Source organism: Oryx dammah, unplaced genomic scaffold (genome assembly GCF_014754425.2).
Source record: "Oryx dammah isolate SB20612 unplaced genomic scaffold, SCBI_Odam_1.1 HiC_scaffold_14, whole genome shotgun sequence".
NCBI lineage: Eukaryota > Metazoa > Chordata > Mammalia > Artiodactyla > Bovidae > Oryx > Oryx dammah.
In genome coordinates, this window is record NW_024070198.1 from 12,571,902 (window position 1) to 12,592,458 (window position 20,557).

Genomic DNA, 20,557 nt, shown 5'->3' on the forward strand with positions numbered 1-20,557 from the left:
GTGTCTGACTCTTTGTGACCCCATGGACTGTAGCCCACCAGGCTCCTCTGTCCATGGGATTTTCCAGACAAGAATACTGGAGTGGGTTGTCATTTCCTTCTCCAAGGGATCTTCCCAGCCCTCTGGAGGTGCAGGGATTGAACCTGCATCTCCTGCTTAGCAGGCAGATTCTTTACCACTGAGCCACCTGGGAACCCCCATATTATCTCTGTAGATAACTTTTAATGTCATATAATTTTTCTATTGTGGGTGAAATTGGGTAGGGTGACAACAGACTCTCCCAGTAAGTGCCCTTCAGTGTGGTAGGTTTTTCTATTATATTGTCCCAAAGTGAATGCAATAGAAAATAATCCATTCGTTTTCTGTTCATGTTGACTTAGCATGGCATTTTTATAAGTTTGAAAAGTTTATGATTAATTACATTGAATACTTTATCCTTCACAGTGAGAGACCTACCACCAATTTCCCTTGATGTTAGACAAAAACAGCGCATCTCCACAGATCTATTAACATCTGAAATGAAAGCCCCAGGTCTTCCAGAACCCATCCTTCCAGTTCAGCCCAAAACGATGAAAGACTTTCTGTAAGTTTTGGCTCATTGTTACATGTAGACATATAGTCAACTGCATGTCAGCATTTCACATAATTTAATATTTTTGTGTGGGAAATTAATTGAACTTATGGCTCATAAGGTATTATAAGAGTGAAGGCACCAAAGACTGGATGTCTTAAGTTGAAGGTGAGAACAAATATATAATGTTGCAACAAAAGAAACACTAAATAAGAGAAAATGAGTCAAAACAAGCAAGCAGAGATGAAGGAATGTGTCCTTTTTAAAAAATAAGATTTCACTTACTAAGTGACACACAGACCATGGAAGCTACCTTGCTGCTATTAAGTTGGTACAAAAGTAATATTGGTTTTCGGCCATGAATTTTAAATCATAACTAGGCTCAAACACATCGTTATTAATCAAAATAGGAACTATTACAGTTGACACATTTTTCCCAACAAGAAATAACTTCTTTCATTCCTGTAGCACAAAAGTCCATGCTTCAGAACTCAGTGAACTCTTGGAAAGCATTTTCTCCCTCCTGGTGGTTGTGGAGGTGTTTTCCCTGCAAAAAGTTGTCAAGATGCTTGAAGAAGTGGTGGTCAGTTGGTAAGAGGTTCAGGTGAATATGGCAGATGAGGCAAAACTTCATGGCCTGATTGGTTCAAGTTCTGAAACATTTGCATGTGCTGTGGTCGGGGGTTGTCATGGAGAATCGGATCCCTTCTGTTGACCAGTACCAGCTGCAGATGTGGCAGTTTCCAATGCATCTCACCGATTTGCTGAGCTGACTTCTCAGATGTCGTGGTTTCGCTGGGATTCCCAAAGCTGTAGTGGATCAGACGGGCAGGAGACCACCAAACAGTGCCTGTGATCCTTTTCTGGTGCAAGTTTGGCTTTGGGAAGTGCTTCGGAGCATCTTCTCTGTCCAGCCATTGAGCTGGTCACTGCCAGTTGTCGTATAACTTCCACTTTTCGTCATAGGTCACAATCCAATCAAGAAATGGTTGGTTGCGTAGAATAAGAGATGACACTTCAAAACGATGGCTTTTTTGATTTGCAGTCAGCTCGTGAGGCATCCATTTATCGAGCTTTTCCACCTTTCCAGTTTGCTTCAAATGCCAGTGGTCAACGTTGAGTTTTTTGGCAACTTCTCATGTAGTTATAAGAACAGCTTCAGTAATGGCTCTCAGTTGGTCATAGTTAACTTCCAATGGCCAGCCACTAGGCTCCTCATCTTCAAGGCTCTCATTTCCTTTGCAAAACTTCTTGAACCACCACTGCACTGTACGTTCGTTAGCAGTTCCTGGGCCAAATGTGCTGTTGATATTGTTAACTGTCTTTACTGCTTTATGACCCATTTTGAACTCGAATACAAAAATTGCTCAAATTAGTTTTTTGTCTAACATCATTTCTGTAGTCTAAAATATAAAATAAACAGCTAGTAATAAGTCATTAGCAAAAAAACATAAAGCAAGAAATGTGCATTAAAATGATGTATAATAACATAACCACATTTATTTAAGAGTGTATTCCCATGTCAAAGGGCAAAGTTCAACAATGCAAAACCACATTTACTTTTTGCACCAACCTAATAAAAAAAAACCAAATGGATACTCAAAGGACTAAGTGAGAAAGAGAAAGTAGGGACAGAATGTAAACAAAATCTGTCAAGGAATTTGGCTGGAAAGGAAAGAAAGAGAGATAATGATAAGGAGCATGTCAAAATGAACTTTTAAAAACTATTTGTGTCTTTATTTTGCCTGCGCTGGGTCTTTGCTGTTGTGCATGGACTTTCTCTAGTGCAGCAAGTGGGGGCTGCCTCCTGGTTGTGGGGCATTGGCTCCTTATTGCAGTGGCTTCCCTTGTTGCAGAGCCCAGGCTCTAGGCACACGGGCTCAGTGGTTGTGGTGCTTGGGCTTAGTTGTTCCGTGGCATGTGGGATCCTCTCAGACCAGGAGTCTTAACTGGCGTCCCCTGCATTGCAAGGTGGATTCACAACCCTTGGACCACCACGGAAGCCCAAAAGTGAACTTTTAAAAAAGCAAATAAATGGGAAAGTTGAAGCTGGATTAATATCTTAATCCAATTAAGGATTATAAATTCAGGAACTACATATTTACATTAACTGAAACACATTCCTATATTCAGCTTCATTATTTCAAGTTGCATGTTGGGTAACATTTATCTGTAAAGAATCAGTGCTGTATTATCTGAATAATGTTTTTATCTGTTTTGGCTAATAAATGCTTTTATTTTAGGGAAGATGTAGAAAAAGCTAAGTCATCAGGAGATTGGAAAACAGTATATGATTTTTATCTTACAACATTTGATTCTTTTCCAGAACTAAGTGCTGCATTTAAGGTAATAACACGTAAAGCACATTTTTCACTTTTTAAATTTTCCCCCAAAAAAGACACTGAATTTACCTCTTTTTCTACCCAGTATTGGCTTAAGCAGCTACTTAAGCAAATATAAATATGTATTAATTCTGAACTTATAGGTATCACAATAATTACTTAAGTGATATCTTAAAAATTGTTTTTATTTGTACTAATGTAATACTTGAGATGGTTAGATAACCTCACTGACTCTATGGACATGAATTTGAGCAAACCCCAGGAGATAGCAGAGAACAGGGAAGCCTGGCGTGCTGCAGTCCATGGGATCACAAAGAGTCAAACATGACTTAGCAAATAACAACAACGTTTGACTCCATTCTTTAAGTTTTTGAAAAAGAAATTATTAAAATAATCCTTGTGTATTTATTTTCCTTTTTAGCAATTTAGCCGTAACATTTCTTTTATATCATCATACTAAGAATATTACAAATTATGAAGGAATAGTTATGGTTCAGATATTACTTAGAATAGTTCTTAAAATGTTATATACACTTAGTCCTTTAATTGAATTTTCAGAAAGATGCCTCTGCCTCGTTTAATACTATTGAAGACTCTGGGATTAATGCTAAATTTGTGAATGCTGTATATGATGCCTTACTTAATACTGTAAGTATCATTTATGAACACATGCAAATCATACAATTGTTTGAGTCTATACTGTACTTTTAAATCAGCCACACAAGTGTTGTAAAACTCACCTTTGTAACATAATTACATAAGAAACTTTTTTGGTAAATTTGGTTGAAATTCTCAGAAAGTTAGGTTATTTTTTAATTCTTATATTTTTTTAATTAAAAAGTTTTTCAAATTCTGTAAGAAATCTTTTTTTTTAACATAATTTGGTTGTGCTTTATAATGAACTGTGGACTCAACTGCTAATTATAACATATAAATATGTATAAAATGTATGCCATCATTTTATATTGTTAAACATGCTATTCTTCAGTTTGTGTTAATGATTTAATCTTGTTGATCCAGAGACAGTGAAATTATTTTTATTTTTCTGTTTTTCACTGTTACATAAAACTGATGGTAACCATCAAACAGCCACCACGTATGTTTGTGCAGGTTGTACAGTGCACATCCCAGGGAACATTTTCACTGTAATCTTTCAGAAGTGAAATTGAGACCACCATAAATGGCAGTAATCGGTCATCAAGTCCAATTTTAACCACTGAAACATCTGTAAATATAAGAAACATATAAAAGTCACCTAAATATCTAATTGTAATTGTTTCATGATTTTCTTTTGCCTGCAGCCTCAAGACATTCAGAAGACAGTATTAAAGGGAATCATTAACAGCCTGTTACAAGAATGGAAAGGGTAATTGTGACCGATATTGTAGTTGTGGCTCATCAGTATAGATGGTTAAGCTGTTCACCTCATCCAACTTTACTATATACGTGTGTGTTTTACTCAGAAAAGATTTTAGTTGATGCAGTAAAAACATAGAATGAAATTGTAAACCATTTATAACAAAGCTTTTTAACTCGAGACTTACGACTTATTAGGAGGTCCACATGTAAGCCTCAGAGGATCTGTGAATTCTTTAAAACTAAATAAAATTTGTTGTGTAGAGATATATGTGCTTTACAAAAATAGGATGAGTGGTTAAATCAGTAACCTAGAATGAAATAATATGAGCATTAAATATATCCTTGGGCTTCCGGATAGCAGAGTAGACATTTCCTTATTTCTAATATAAGCAAACATAAATTTAGCCACTAAAATTTTGTTTTCTGGAACTAAATATTGAATTGTTATATAAAGAATGGACAATGTAATTGATAGTGTTTGGAATATGCAGAACACAAAAATATAGTTTTAAAAGTACATATTTAAATTGATATTACTTAAATAACAATTTAAATAATAGCTGCTGTTAAAGCCAAGCAATGCCGTTAACTTATAATTTAAATGTTTATATTAAGCCCGGTTTGAAAATACCAAACCACAGTTCTTAAATATGTTAAATATACCCTATATATTTTAACATTGTTCCAATTTTCAAAGAAATTTATGGTTTTTATAGAACATTGAGAAAAGGCAGAATAGTATTAAAAAAGTAAAAATGTAACTGTGCAGATTTTTTCTAGTTGTCTTTTAAAAACAATTGAAATCACATTATATTTTGCATGTGATTTTTATCTTAATATTTTCCTAGTTTATCGTTCTAGTAATACTTTTGCATTTTCCTTGAATTTTATGTTTCTGGTTGAATATATAATGCCTCATTGGAGATGAGGAAAAATTAGAATGTCCAAAGAGTGAGGAAGTCCAGTGGTCTGAAACTTCAGGACCTTAGTCCCCTCTGAGCACGCTCCCACAGCTTTCTAACCCGTGCTCCTCAAACGTGTACCTGAGACAGATTAAAATAATTTGATGCAACTTACTTATGAAAGGATCATGTGGTCTCTACCCCCAAAATTGTGTTTTATTTTGGACTTATAGTAACAACAACAAGATCTATAGCTTATTGACTGTATACTATGGGCTAATCACCTTTCAAATGATTTTGCATGTATTTCTCATATTGAATCTTCACTGCAATCCTATGAAATAGGTAATAGGATTATTTTCACTTCACACTTGAGGAAATTAATTTACAGAGAAGTAAACTGCCTAGGTTAACACAATAAGTGCCTTAGTCATAATCAGAACCCAGGCTGTCTGGCAGAAGAGCCTATGACCTTAACCACCATTTCTGTACCCAAAGCTGTACACTGTACTAAAATACTGGTGCATAGGACAGGAAGATGGACATTTTAATGGTACAGCTATAAAATGGAAAAAAAAAAAAAACAGGACTCTCTTATCACCAGGAATTTTAACATTTATGACTTGCTTTGATCTTATTAAAATATTTTCAAATATAATTTCTAAAATAAAACAGTAGTCCCATTGAGAAAATAATCTGAAAATTATGTAGACTACTATAGAAAGAAATAGTTTAGATTTTATTTAAACCCAAATAATTTAAATCATTATTCAGTCAGATAATTCTTCCATAGAGGAATATTACTACTAATTTTAAAATTATGTATGTCATATACATACATACATATAAATTTCAAAATTTAATACACGTTATTTATTTATATGTCAGATGATGTGGCTTTACATTTATAAAGGGCATCTAGTACACTTTAGGCAATGATTTACTTTTATGTTTTCAGATTTAAGTCTAGATTTTAGCTTTTATCAAGTCAATTCCCACAGACACATTGATAATTTTTATTAGATGGTGTAAGATTAAGCATCTCTCATCAGTTACACTTCTTTCTTTTTCAGTCCACGAACAAAAGATGATCTTAGAGCATATTTTATACTTTTACAGGTAAGAAAGCAAGAACTTAGTTGAAATTAGATAATTCATATTTCAATCTGTACATGTGGAAGTAAAATGATATCCAATACTAAGTATTATTTTGAGCAGCGTTTTTGATACTTTTTAGATTATAATTACTTTTAATCAGAGAATTAAAGCTGTAACAAACAGTGGGAAGCTAAATGATCTCCAGAATTAATGTTAATTTAGCTCTTGCCTTCCTGCTGTTGAATTCTGGAACAAACAGAATAGAAGCACTTCTTCCCCCTCGAGTCAACTTCCTTTCCTGTAACTAGTTTTTTAAGGGGGCTTCAAAACTCTTGTTTCCCAATTAGTAGGTTTCTAACTTTTCAATAAATATATAAGCTAGAATTCTAATGGAAAAATCAAAGTGGTTGTTTATGTTTGCTAAAGCAAAGATGATGAACTTTTTCCTCTCAAGAGATACAGATTCACTGATATAAATAAATAAATAAGGTCCAAACAAATGAAAAGTAATTTTAACTTTTATAATTTTTTGAGAAGTATGGTATTCCCATAGCTAGCATACTATATTTGTATTATTCTTCACAGTTTACCAAAGATGGTTGTATAGATTATTATCTCATTTAAAGATAACAAAAATTATGTTTATGATATAACGTTTAACTTAATATTATGTCCAATAAAAAAATATGGAAGATATGGGTAGAAGGAGGAGGAGAGAAGAAAACAGAAAAAAAAGAAAAAGTGGGGGGAAATAGAGGGAAATAGATCAAAGGCAGTTGAGAGATGTAAGGAGAGGAAGGGGAGGTAAAAAGGTAAGAAGAGAAAGACAAAACTGGAAAAAAAAAAGAGGAAATATATTTGAAGATAGAAAAGTTAGAAAGTGACAACATGAAGCTCAGAATTTTAGGAGAGTGTATGTGATCCTCAGTAAGCTCTACGCATAAGAGCTATCACTTAATGAGATTATCAGCTGGGGTCACTCCCTCATTTTGAACCATCCTGACCATAAGTCAGGGTGGTTTTGAAAAACATGTGGTGCTCTTTTCTTTTTTACAATTTCAGTTTATTGTTCAGTAATACTTATTTTTACCATCGAGTTCTGAAATGTACATTGTGAGTTTTAGATTTTGGAAATGTAACTAGAGGTTGTGCTTGGTTTACAAGCTCTCCTTTAACATTTAAAAGCTCTCAGGAGCTGTTAGGTGATTCCTTTCACATTGCAAAAGTTTCATTACCAGCTTTTATTTTTCTAGCGTTCTCTGTCCCTCCCCTTTTTTTTTAAATCAAGAGAGAACCAGGTTTTTGCTTAATTGAAAAGGAGTGATTCCCTCCATTTATACTAGGCAGTGAGCTAGGTGCTTTGTGTTATAGTTTTTTTTTTTTAATACTCAAAACAATCTCCAAGATAGATATTATCATTCCAATTTTCTAGATGAAGAAGATGAGCATCAAAGTTTAAGGAACATTCTGAAGGGCGTGTAGTAGTAAGTGGTAGAATTAGCCCTCAGACCTAAATCTTTCTTAATTCAAAGCCACTGGACCATTGTGGAAATCCAAGTCTCTGTTAATTAAATAATGAAACAAATAGATTCTTATTTTAAAGGATTTCACCTAGTATTTCATAATCTCAAATTTAGTTTTCTGAATTTGCCACTTAGCTCATTAAGCTTAGTGTCTTTCCTTTTACATGTTAACACAATTTTAACACAATTATCTTCCATATCTTTTTCAGAATCCTCAATTTAATAACACATCTACGTATGTCATCTATGCCCACTTGCTACGACAGACAGCCAGCTTAGTGGAAGCTGACCATCATTTCCTAGCTCACTGGTTTAAAAAGTAAATTACTCTATGATATTAAGAACTTTTAATTTGATAATAACATTAAATGTTTTCAGGTCTTTAGAAATGACACAGTGCTTCAGAAGCCAATTACAAGTGCATTATTTAGTACTACATAGAGGATACATTAAAGATCTGTTTTGTGTGTGAGTAACCATTTTGCTGGTACCAAATGTTGTTGAGATTTCTGTCCACCGCTTTTGCATTTTATACAGCACATTCCTATGGTTGAACATATTAGCCATCAATTTATAAAAGTACAGTATTTTTTTCACAGTACTGTACTTACAGTAACAATTACTTTTCCCCATGACTAATACAAGCTAAAGAAGCTAAATTGTCCCCAAATTAATTTTAAATACAATCAGTTCTCATTATTAGCAACAGTTACGTTCTATAAAGCTACTGTGAGTACTGAATTGGTGAATAGTGAACCATTATTCCCACTCAAAAGGGTTAGATTCCTACAAGCCTTTGCTCACAACATTTCCATCAGCATATCAGTACATAGCCTTACTTTATCTGTGTTTCATTTTAAAGACACCTTATTTGATAAAATCATTATTTTATTAACATTCAACTCACAGCCAACAAAAGGTGAAGAATCTGCCTGCAGTGCAGGAGACCCAGATTCAATCCCTGGGTTGGGAAGATCCCCTCTAGAAGAGAATGGCAGCCCACTCCAGTATTCTTGCCTGGAAAATTCCGTGGACCAAGGAGCCTGGCAGGCTACAGTCCGTGGGGTCACAAACAGTCAGACACAACTGAGCAGCTAACACACCGCCAACAGCATCATAACTCATGTCTGAGCAAAGTTTATTGGACACAAGCACCGTCTCCGTAAGGCACATCACATCCTCCTTAGGAACACAAGTCAGAACTTTAGAACTTTAGCACTAGAGTTAGGGGCAAAATCACAAATGAAAAGCATAAGAATTTGAAAACCATGACCCGAGTAGATTGCATAAAGAATACTTATCTGCAGTATGAGAGCTAATACAAGGAGGCAGAGCGTCACCTTATTCATCCTCAGCATAAGCAACTCCCCTTTTTGGTCACTCTTTGCACTGCTATGAAATGACCACAAAAGCACCGCAATTATTTACTTGGGGTTTAGAATTAAATAGTAGGAAATGGGTGAATTTGCAAATACAGAGTCTGTGAATGAGGAGTGACTGAATACTAAAAGCTTTAAAAGTGAAATGCTTAATGCTAACTTTATAGTAATCTTGGTGTTTATTTCTTATTTAATTAAGAAATATTTGAGGTAAAATTTTGCATCTTTTCAAATTTGGGTCAATTAAAGAAATAGAACTTGGGGGAATAGTCTAAAGTTTTATACATAAAGGATGAACTTTGATCTCTAACAAATATATTGCCAAAATAGAAAATGTGAATTTTGATTGGAATTATTTCAAAATCTTTACCAGATTATCCCAGAAGAGGTTCAAACCATTGGTAGAGAGATTGCTGCAGTTTATTTCTTTACGCCTGTTTCCTGCAAAACCTGAAGAATTTCCACCTATATCAAAGTGTTCGTGGTGGATCCCATCAGCATCTAAAGTATTGGCTTTACTTAGTAGGTTTTATTATTCAATCATCTTTACTTTTCTTTTATTAAATATAAGGATATTTCCATAAGGATTTCAAAATACTATAGAGGCATTACTTACATCTTAAATCATTCCTTTGAGGAGGAGAGTTGTAGTAAAGTATTTTCTATTTTGCTAATGGATTTCACAATAAGCATGAAAAAGCTTTATGCATTTTATGGAGCAGAATTCTTTTTTATGGCTGTCAACTGCATATGACCTCCTAAGTAGTGGTTCCTAAGAATACACGAACTTATATTTATTCCTGAGTATGCCATTTGCTTACTCCCTTTACTATACTATTATAATCCTCACCATTCAAGTTTTCTTTTAAAGCAAGTAATTATCGGCTGCATTTTGACCTTAATTTTAAAGCTACCTTCTTCATTCAGCACTACAATTGCTGAAAAGAGGAATTTCTAGATAAAGGCTTTCTGGTGGGCATTAAAATATTCTTCCTACTAGAGTGAATCATGTACATATTGGGAAAGATCATTATGTTAGAATTTATCTTTACAGATACTGCGAACAATTTGGTTCACCCTCCCCTTATTCCTTATACTGATTTCTATAATTCTACATTGGATCACATTGACCTCATGGAAGAATACCACACCTGGCAGAGCTTTGGAAACTCTCACAGGTATTATCAAAAGTTCATTTGATTATTCACCTGAATAAAATACTATTCAAAATAATGACTGGCTTTTAAGTTTGTGTAAGTAAATTTACATATACACATACCTTAACATATAAACTTTTAAGTGTATTTTAGATATCCAGCCTTGAAATCATTATATTTCCTAAAGCATCATCTTTTTCTATTTCATCTGAATTTATGTTTTATGTTAATATATTGATTTTTGTTCGGTTAGTAACATCTTTTAAGAAGGGAAAAGTTCTTAGTATGCAGTTTCTTATAAATTTTCTTATTCCGTGTGCCATCACCCAGCACGGAGGTCAACAGACGTTTTCTGGAAAGTACAGGATTATAAATGTGTCTGGCTCTTTGGGCTGTGCAGTCTCTGGTCTACCATCACAGCACAGAACAGCCTTAGAAAATATGTAACTGAAGGGGTGTGTCTGTGTTCCAGAGCTTTACTCACAAGCCTGGGTTGTAGGCCATGCTGGTCCCATGGACCATAGTATGCTGGTGCCTGATCTCACACAGTGATCACACATGTGTGCACATACACACGTGAACTCACTCCTTTTCTCCTTTTTCCTGTAGATGAAGTGTTTGTTCTTTATACATAGCATTAAAAGAATGAGGGCTTTACCAGAAACGGTTTGTTTCATTAGTGTAATAGATTTTCAAAAACACTTGGCCAAATTCTTCATGACCCTGCACCTTATAGTCACAGTTTGGATTAAACCAGCAAGACTATCCCAGACATAATTTATTCCTAGACTCTGAGATGTCCTACAGAATGCATTATTCTGAGACTAACTGAGAGATATGACATGGATGTAAGTAACCCAGAACCCTAGAATGGGTTCAAGCTTCCAGGGACCCTTTCCACCAGAATTGACCTAAAATAAAGACTAGAATTGGAGAAGGCAATGGCACCCCACTCCAGTACTCTTGCCTGGAAAATCCCATGGATGGAGGAGCCTAGAAGGCTGCAGTCCATGGGGTCGCTGAGGGTCAGATACGACTGAGCGACTTCACTTTCACTTTTCACTTTCGTGCATTGGAGAAGGAAATGGCAACCCACTCCAGTGTTCTTGCCTGGAGAATCCCAGGGACGGGGGAGCCTGGTGGGCTGCCGTCTATGGGGTCGCACAGAGTTGGACACGACTGAAGTGACTTAGTAGTAGTAGTAGTATAGACTAGAATTCTGGATATATTTCATTCCACACCTGAACTGAGTAAGAATTCTGTTTCTGGGGGACTGTGGCCAGTCTGATGGATTTTTTTCTTGACAGAGTTTATTCTACAAAGATATTTTTTGTCCCACTGTAATGTATTTGCAATGTTTTAGACAAATCTACAATACAATGCCAAGAGTTACTGTGCATATTTCAGTGACATCTTTTAATGCAAAGCTCCTCTAAACACTGTACGGTAACATTGGTATACCAAGAATGAGTTATAGAGGTTTGATCCTATGATCCCTTCAGCCCTTGGGACCTAGAAGGGGATCAGAGCCCCAGGGCAAGTCACTGTCTGACCAAGGCTAGCCTCTTGTGTTTATCTCAGTGTGTCATACACATAGTATCATTTGTCTATGTGCTGTGACTAGAGAAGGGCTAAGAACACTATTTTAAAGTACACAGTTAGACCAGCATTATCCTACTAAGTTCATTGCACTTCTTTTTGTTTCCAAATTTTTAGTTAGCACTTTGTGATTCAAAATTATTACACATTAATACTGAACAATTTTCTTATTGCTCTCTAACAGTTTCATTCCAAGAGGAAAACCATTTCCTTTTCAGGTCATTCCAGGGCTATCTCCTTTTTCCTCCTAATGCCTACATCACAGTGTGACCAGTGGTCACACATGTGCTGATCAACTGTCCTTGGATGTGTTCCAGCTACGGCTGATGGATTCATTACAGCCACTTCTGTGGGCGTCTAGCTCCCGAAGGGTCATTGCTGCCTTACTAGTTCTCTCTGAATGCATTGTATCTGTGTGCTTTATGGCTCTTTTATATAACAGAGTGAGCTCTGACCCAGGAAAGAAGTTGTTTTCATAACTTTTGATCGTGTGTGTACAAATACATACCATTTCATATTACTGCATCATTAAATAACAGTGCTAAAGCAACACTTTTTCTTTTGTTTTAGTACTCTTAAATGTGTTACTTTTCCTGCCATAGTTCTTGCTAGATTTCCTCATTTCTGATGTATAAGCATTTCTGATGCATATGCGTGCTCACAGAGTAATGCATTCTTATATTAATTTCTGCACATGATTTTCTAATCCTTCATCAGCACTCCTGCCTCCTGTTTCTGATGTTGGCCATATTTTGCCCAGGTAATGATGTACAAGTGGCTGCATAAACTGAGATTATTTGTATAAACAGTGTAAGCTGTCAGCACATATTCCAGAACATTGGATGTAGCTTCCTCTAAGGAATAAAGCCACTGCACAGCAGATAATGATGTATAGGTCACAAGGCTGTGGGATTCAAAGAAATTATGCACATAAAATCATTTTGTGAATGGTAAAACACAGTACGAAAGTAATGGTTTAATATTGTTGGAAGCGGTACCTTAGATTCCCTTAGTATAATTTTGCTAAAAATACACCATTTTGCTTTTTCTGTTTTCACTTGTTGAGCAGGTTTTCCTTCTGTCAGTACCCATTCGTTATTTCTATAGCCGCAAAAAAAATCATTATTCAAAGAGACTCAGAACAACAGATGATAAGCATCGCAAGGGTAAGCCAGCTATGAAAACATTTATGCTGACTATAATCAATATATAGTAAATAATTTAACAAATAAGTCAAATGTCATGTGAATTGTTCTAGCATAATCAGGAAATGTCAAAAGTAAAATTCATATCATACTCCCTCAAAAAGTACTTAAACCTATTCATGACACAGGGAAAAAAATACTCCTCATCAACTTCTCATTGTTTTATAAATATAGTAGGAAGGTTAAATGCCTCTCCCAGATCCAAAGTAGTGGGGACTTGGACATCATTTTGTAGATACCATCTTCCAGGGTCACTGGCAGTGCATTGGTGAAAAATAACTACAGGGAGGACAAGAGAAGGGGTGTCCTTAAGAGCAAACCACTCAAACCACCGACACGTTTTCTAAATTTTATGGAAATCAAATAGAAACAGCTAAAAAATTAGGAAATGTAACAAAAAGTGTAGTCTTAGAAAACTGGGAAATATGTCCATAGATGGTGAGAGGTGTTTTATTGATTCTTAGGGAACCAAAATGCCTGCAGGCCCATTGAAACGGGTAGCAGTCAGGCCGGCTTTAGGCAGGATGAAGTTCATCTCTGGGCCTGTCCTGACTACTGCCTACTATAATTTCTGCATAGCACAGTAAAGTTATAGATGACGTACATAATTACTTTGATTGTGCTTTTTTAAAAAAAAAATTAGAGCTCTAGACTATACATTTTTATACTCAAATGTTTTTGAGTTTCTGCTTTTGTGACACGATTACTTACAACTTTAAAACTTAGAGAGGTTGGCTATAGTCTTCTTAAAATAGAGACCCCAAGAGAGACCTGTAGAGTAAAAGGAATGATTTCTATGTCTTGTTCAAGGATATAAAAAGAGTTCTAAGGCATAAATTATAATACTTCAAATACTATAAAAGTAAGAATTGTTGATTGTTCAGTAATTTACCAGAAGGTGAGTATTTTTTGCTATCACAGAGCAGGGCAAAAGATGTGAGTGACTAGTGACATCCCAGAGTCAGTTTACGCTGAGTATTTGAGTATTAGAAGAAATATCGCCTCTGTGTACCAAAGGAGTAACATAGCCATATTACCCTGCTGAAAAGTAGATTTCAGTAGGTATATTTAGCACCAGAATTATTAATCCTGATTAGATATTGGCTCAAAGATTAGTCTGTATAGCTAGTCATTTTGATGATTAGCATTTATGCCACTTCATGTGCCTTTTTAGTTTGTTTGTTTTTTAAGCCTTGGGCTATGATTTTTTTCTATTTATAAGAAAAAAATCTAAAAAGAAAAAAAAAATCTAAAGAGCTAGAAGTTTAAGTTCCTCTGAGCAGTTTTCTGCTATGCCGCTCACACTTAAGATTTTAAATATCTTCTTTTAAATTTCCAATTAAAAGGAGAGTGGCAGCTGTAGAATGTATCCTGGGCTGTCTTCCTCAGAGCATGGGCACAAATGAGTAGTGATTGAAGAGTCCAGTGCTGTTCTCAGTTATGGGTATTTCCCAGCATTTTAGCTTGTAAACCCATACCATTTGGAATTAATGACTGGTGACTATTTTGACACAGGATAACATTATAGATGGTTAATATAAGCAAGAACTTATATAGTATAATTTAAAGTTGTCAAAGTGATTTCCCAGATTAAAAATAACTTCCTCATCAGACTATGTCTAAAATTGTAGCATCGTTGGGTTATTTCTTTCATCTGAAGCACTTTCTATGCAGTATGGATTTCTGATGGGAGGAGTAGCCACTAAGCTTTGTCTTCCATTAGTATCCTAGTTTAAATTTGTGTGTTGGATACTTCTAGTGTGATGGCTTCCCAGGAGCTCGACTGGGAACAGAAGATAAGAAAGGGTTGGAAAAACAGGTCCATGACACTGCATACTATGCTAGGAATATCGATCTGTTTGAGCACAAAAGAGAGGACCCAGAGAAGAGGAAAGAAAAAAAAAAAAAGCCTACTGCAAGCCTTTAGAATCGAATACTTGGAGAGATGAATAAGAGCTCTGAATTAGTGTATTATTATAGTAGTCTACAAAATCATGAGAGTAGCCTTACTATATAGATTTGGGGTATTAAAATTTTACCTACTAAAGCAAATTGCTGCATGTATTTAAGACGTTGGAATGTTTATCTTTAAGCTGCGCAATAATTCATTTTCTTTACTACCAAAGAGGATGAGGTAGTCTGAAAAAGAGTTTAGATAAATATACATATAAAGCATGTAGACTTTATATGATAAATGACATTCATATATTTCTTACATTTTTGTAAAACGTCCCCTTATTTCCAACACTCAGGCATAAATATTGTTAGCATTGTAGGGAATTTGCTTTTGATAGTCTTTACCTATATTATCTTTACAAGGCATCAGAGTTGAAACAATATTGTGTATACAATTCTGTTTCCTCGCTTTTTTTAGTTGTACATTCCTTAAACATTTTCCATGTTATTTACATAATTTTATGACCATCATTTTTGATAACTGTGTTATAATTCCACTAGAGATTCATACTTAGTATATTTCTAAAGTTTTGCTCTTCTAGATGGTGCTGTGATGAATGTCAGCGTATAAAATATTTCCTCTGTTTAGTACTGGGACAAAGGATATGAACATTGTTGATGGTTTCTGAAATATGTTGAAAATTACTTTCTAAAAGTAGATTTTAGAGTAAATCCAGTATCTTAAAAAGCATAAGCCAAGCTGATCATCAGAAGTATGTACCTTGTTCCCAATGTTCCCACCTTGTCTGTGTCTATTAAACAGAAAACTTTGCTATGTAAGAGGTGAGACATATAGAAGCAGTAACGCAACATTCTTTTACTGTAGAAATTGAATTATTTTGGGGTCCTCCATTTTGTATCCCCTTCTGTTATCAATGTCCCCAAATGAAATAATAAGGCATTTTCATAAAAATTTGCATAATTGAGTTTATGAAATTGTTTATGTGAGAGATGGTAAAGAGAAGAATATAAGTTATTTTGACCTGTGTTTAAATGTGTTAAATGAGATTATAGTTCAAGTAAAAGTGAAAATGTTTGCTTTCTTTTTCAATCAGCAAAGTCTGGTGGATAAAGTATCTCGAAGACAGAGACCTGATATGAATATGTTATTTCTAAATATGAAAGTAAGACGGACACATCTGGTGAGCGACTCTCTTGATGAGGTATAGATTATTTATTCCAGAATAGTATTAATTGATTAAAGCTTTAAATAATTTGATAATATGCCTTATTACTAAAGTCTTAGTAAGCCTTCTTTATTTCTGTATGCCAGTGGTGTGCTTCCTTATATTTTGATACAATGGTTAAAAATAGTTCTGTATTCACAGTTAAGCCTTATGTTCATTTTTTTAATGTTTTTTAGTGGTTTGTTGTTAAATATTCAGGAAAGGATTTCATATAGAACACTTAAATGAGTAATTCATATTTCTGAATATATAATGTAGATTCTAGACCACCTTTGTTGACTGGTTGGGTGCCTAACAAGTCATTTTAATTCCTCCAGGCCTCAGATTATTCATCTGTAAAATTGGAAGTCTGATCTACAAGGATATATTGGGTATATTTAGGGTCAAACATTGATACTTTGATTGTATATACATGTATTATTAAGCTTCAAGCGTGTACAGTTCTTCAACCAGATTTTCATGTGAATATTACAATATTTGATTTAGTTATGTGATTTTTTTTAAACTTTAGTGTTGAAGGCAAGTTTAAATGAATTACTTTGTATTGTATAAATTAAAATCTTGGAGTCAGTATGATGCCAGTAGGCAATAACCTTGAGCAAGGTACCTGACTTCCCTAATTCTGTTGCTTGATCCATACAACAAACATTACAATAGGGTTGGGCAGATTTATTGGATGGATGGATGGATGAAGTTTTGTGACACTGTAAATATGATAATACATTTCCCAGAATTTAAAAGGTTGATTTCCGTTTTTACTGCCTTTTGTTCTCCTCTGTCTAATAATCTCCTCTGACAGTTAACTCGGAAAAGAGCAGATCTGAAAAAGAAGTTGAAAGTTACATTTGTAGGGGAAGCTGGTTTGGATATGGGTGGCTTGACTAAAGAATGGTTCCTCCTTCTAATTCGCCAGATTTTTCATCCAGATTATGGTGAGTAGTTAATTTCAATGAAAGTATTTTCTTCCTGATCGTTAGCTTTAAATAGTCACTCATTTTTAATCTATGATTTTACAGATTTTTTGTCAATCATAAATGATGAATAATTTTTTAAAGACTGTTAGTTGCATTTTTTTAATTGACCAAATTGATGATTATAATATCCATTATCTTACTGGGAATCCTACACAAAATGTATTAGCATAGAAGCATTCACATGTTTTCTGACTAAGCCAAATATGTAAACATTTGTCATTGAAATAAAAAGAACATTAAAATTTTTAAGATCAGAGCTATAGTTTGCTCTTCACTAATATTCAAAGTCTCTTTCATAAAATAAAGAGCCATTTTAATAAATAGGAAGCATTAAATAAACCTTTGAACTTTAATTTGGTTTCATTTGATTTAGAGAAAACACCTACATGATCCTGAGTATTGTCAAGCGTTTTCTTCAAAAGAGTTTTAAGTGTTTTTTTTATTCTTTATTTTTCTTAACTTTGTATATATTTTATATAATATTTCTCTGGTAATGGGAAATAGAGATGACAGTGATGAAGTCTCCAGATAATCCTCAGAATTAATTTTGATAACTTATAAAGTATAAAACTATAGTTTCTATAAAGCAACTGATTAGTTTCTGTCTTTTTACCATTTCAACCCTTGGTTCAGGATACCAGTGAAGAATAAAAGGCTCTTGCACACTCTGGACCCATATTTGATATATTTTAACATGAAAATTGTTCTGTAACATAACTATTGCTGAACTGTTTTGCTTCTAATAGATAGATATCATGTGCCTGTTAACCATTCTGATTTTTTATATCAATCATATTGATGACATTATGCTTCTATTTTCCAGGCATGTTTATGTATCATAAGGATTCATACTGCCATTGGTTTAGCAGCTTTAAATGTGATAACTATTCTGAATTCCGATTGGTTGGAATTGTATCCTTTGAACTTTCCACTAGGAGGTGCTAGTAGACTAGAGATTTTTATGAATTTTATCTGCATTTTGGAAAACTGTTCTCATTATTTTATTCAGATTAAAGATTCTTATTAAATTTACTAGTAGATTTTTCAGTAGTCTTTATTATTTTGTAATATCACAGCTATATAGTTATCAGCAGATTTAGTTAACTGGAAGGTGTGACTGAACTGTTAACATATTTCTCTGAAAACCTTATCTCAAGTAGCATTTGCTATTTCATTTACAACCTAAATTATCAGAAATTTAAGACATTTTTTAAAGTCACAGTACCTTTCCTTTTCATAATGAACTATTCTGGTAGTTCTTTCACTTTGTGCTTACTTCACTCAGTTTTCTAAATTGAAATTATGAAGATTAAATCTAATGTGGCCTCAAATCCTGAGACGGTCATAAGAATTAAAAATTGAATGGAATGGGAACATTTGAAGCATACAGCATTATTTTATAGTGCTTTTTAAAATGATATAAATTCCTACACCATCCTCTGATTCTTTCAGGTTTGTTGGAGAGAGTGTTGCTGCGTTGGGTGGGAGATTGGACAGGATGCCTTCTGCATTCATTTTTAAATTCTGAAAAATATAAGTGTGGAAGAAAGAGAAGAATCAATAAATGAGCAAACCCCAGGGATACATAGGTTAAAAAAAGAAAAAATATCTACTTTAAGAAGCTTATCATCTAGATGGACAGATGACCACCCTTGCAGGTAGTTTGTCCTCAGAGTCAAATGACCATTAGGCATTAAGTGCTGAGGAATTCTGAGAAGGAAACAATTCATTGTAGTCCTCCCAGAGAAGGTAGAGGTTTTAAATGGAACCAATCTATTTCATTAAACCAGGACTGGAGAGAGTGGGACCGGGACTAGGAGAATGGCTGGGAAAGAGTCCCCACTGCTGGCTGTCACAGAGCTATGTGCAGGTCCACTTGGTGGGAGCAGGGGGCTCTCTCAGAGCTATAGATGGCGCTGGCAAAAAAGATTCAGTTCAGTTCAGTTGCTCAGTCATGTCCGACCCTTTGCGACCCCATGGACTGTAGCACGCCAGGCCTCCCTGTCCGTCACCAACTCCCGGAGTTTATGCAAACTCATGTCCATTGAGTCGGTGACGCCATCCAACCATCTCATCCTCTATCGTCCCCTTCTCCTCCCGCCTTCAGTCTTTCCCAGCATCAGGGTCTTTTCCAATGAGTCAGTTCTTTGCATCAGCTAGCCAAAGTATTGGAGTTTCAGCTTCAGCATCAGTCCTTCCAATGAATATTCAGGCAAAAAAGATTAAGAGCCGTCTGATGGAGGGCTTTGAATATCATCTGACTTTGTGATATTTGTTGGAATACATCCCGAAGAATGTACATGGAAATCAAGAAGCTGCGTGGAAGACAAGGGAGTCGGGAAAACCACACACTGTGATAGTAAACTTAATCTGAAATTTGATTGTGTGTTGTCGTATCTAAAGGTCCAAAGTGCCAAGCCCACAGTAAGGAACGTGTAACAATTCCTACAGTCATATTTTCATTCTGTTATTTACAGTAGTCATTTGTTGAATGTTTTAACTTCATTGAAGTCCTGCTATTAATGCTTCTCACTACACTAGGAGTCATTTGAATTTCCTGATAAGTATGTTTGTCATACTTTACATTCTTATCATGGCTTAGGTTTGGCTTATTTTGACTTCCTAGTGTTTGTAATAAAGTATTAGCTCTTACACTACATTTTTAGAGTAGTATATGTGATACCGTGAACTTGCTTACCGGATTTTTTTTTTTTTTTTGGCAATAGGCATTAGTTTCTAATCAGTCATTACCCAAAAGAGCATATTAAATGTATTTAGATGTTGTATATTACAAGTTGAACAGTTATATCTAAAATTAACTTATAACCACCACTATCTCATTATTATGTGTATTGATCTCACACACAAACTATAGAAAGGTTGCTGCCCTGAAAAGCAGGATATTGTATATGAAAAATGTGTGATGATGGTAGACTGTGGTCACATACGTGGGTGAAAAATCTGCCGAAGGTGAAGAGAACAAAACATTTAGAAGTAATAGGTGTGGTGATTGCTGCTGCTGCTAAGTCGCTTCAGTCATGTCCGACTCTGTGCGACCCCATAGACGGCAGCCCACCAGGCTCCCCCGTCCCTGGGATTCTCCAGGCAAGAACACTGGAGTGGGTTGCCATTTCCTTCTCCAGTGCGTGAAAGTGAAGTCGCTCAGTCATGTCTGACTCTTCGCGACCCCATGGACTGCAGCCCACCAGGCTCTTCTGTCCATGGGACTTTCCAGGCAAGAGTACTGGAGTGGGGTGCCATGTGTGGTGATTAAGAAACTATAATTGGCTCCATACATAATTCCA

The 20,557-nt window shown here is 35.1% G+C and overlaps 1 protein-coding gene across 1 annotated transcript in view; it reads left to right on the forward strand.

The window, feature by feature from the left end:
* Window positions 1-20,557, forward strand: part of HECTD2 (HECT domain E3 ubiquitin protein ligase 2) — a 73,967-nt gene that overhangs the window by 40,359 nt on the left and 13,051 nt on the right. Inside the window, exons 3-14 of the mRNA XM_040254511.1 lie at window positions 445-583; window positions 2,815-2,917; window positions 3,472-3,561; window positions 4,215-4,279; window positions 6,248-6,293; window positions 8,005-8,114; window positions 9,548-9,696; window positions 10,229-10,352; window positions 13,000-13,096; window positions 16,147-16,254; window positions 17,078-17,210; window positions 18,076-18,164. Of these exons, the coding sequence (XP_040110445.1) occupies window positions 445-583; window positions 2,815-2,917; window positions 3,472-3,561; window positions 4,215-4,279; window positions 6,248-6,293; window positions 8,005-8,114; window positions 9,548-9,696; window positions 10,229-10,352; window positions 13,000-13,096; window positions 16,147-16,254; window positions 17,078-17,210; window positions 18,076-18,164 (1,253 nt within the window). The remainder of the gene's footprint in view (window positions 1-444; window positions 584-2,814; window positions 2,918-3,471; window positions 3,562-4,214; window positions 4,280-6,247; window positions 6,294-8,004; window positions 8,115-9,547; window positions 9,697-10,228; window positions 10,353-12,999; window positions 13,097-16,146; window positions 16,255-17,077; window positions 17,211-18,075; window positions 18,165-20,557) is intronic.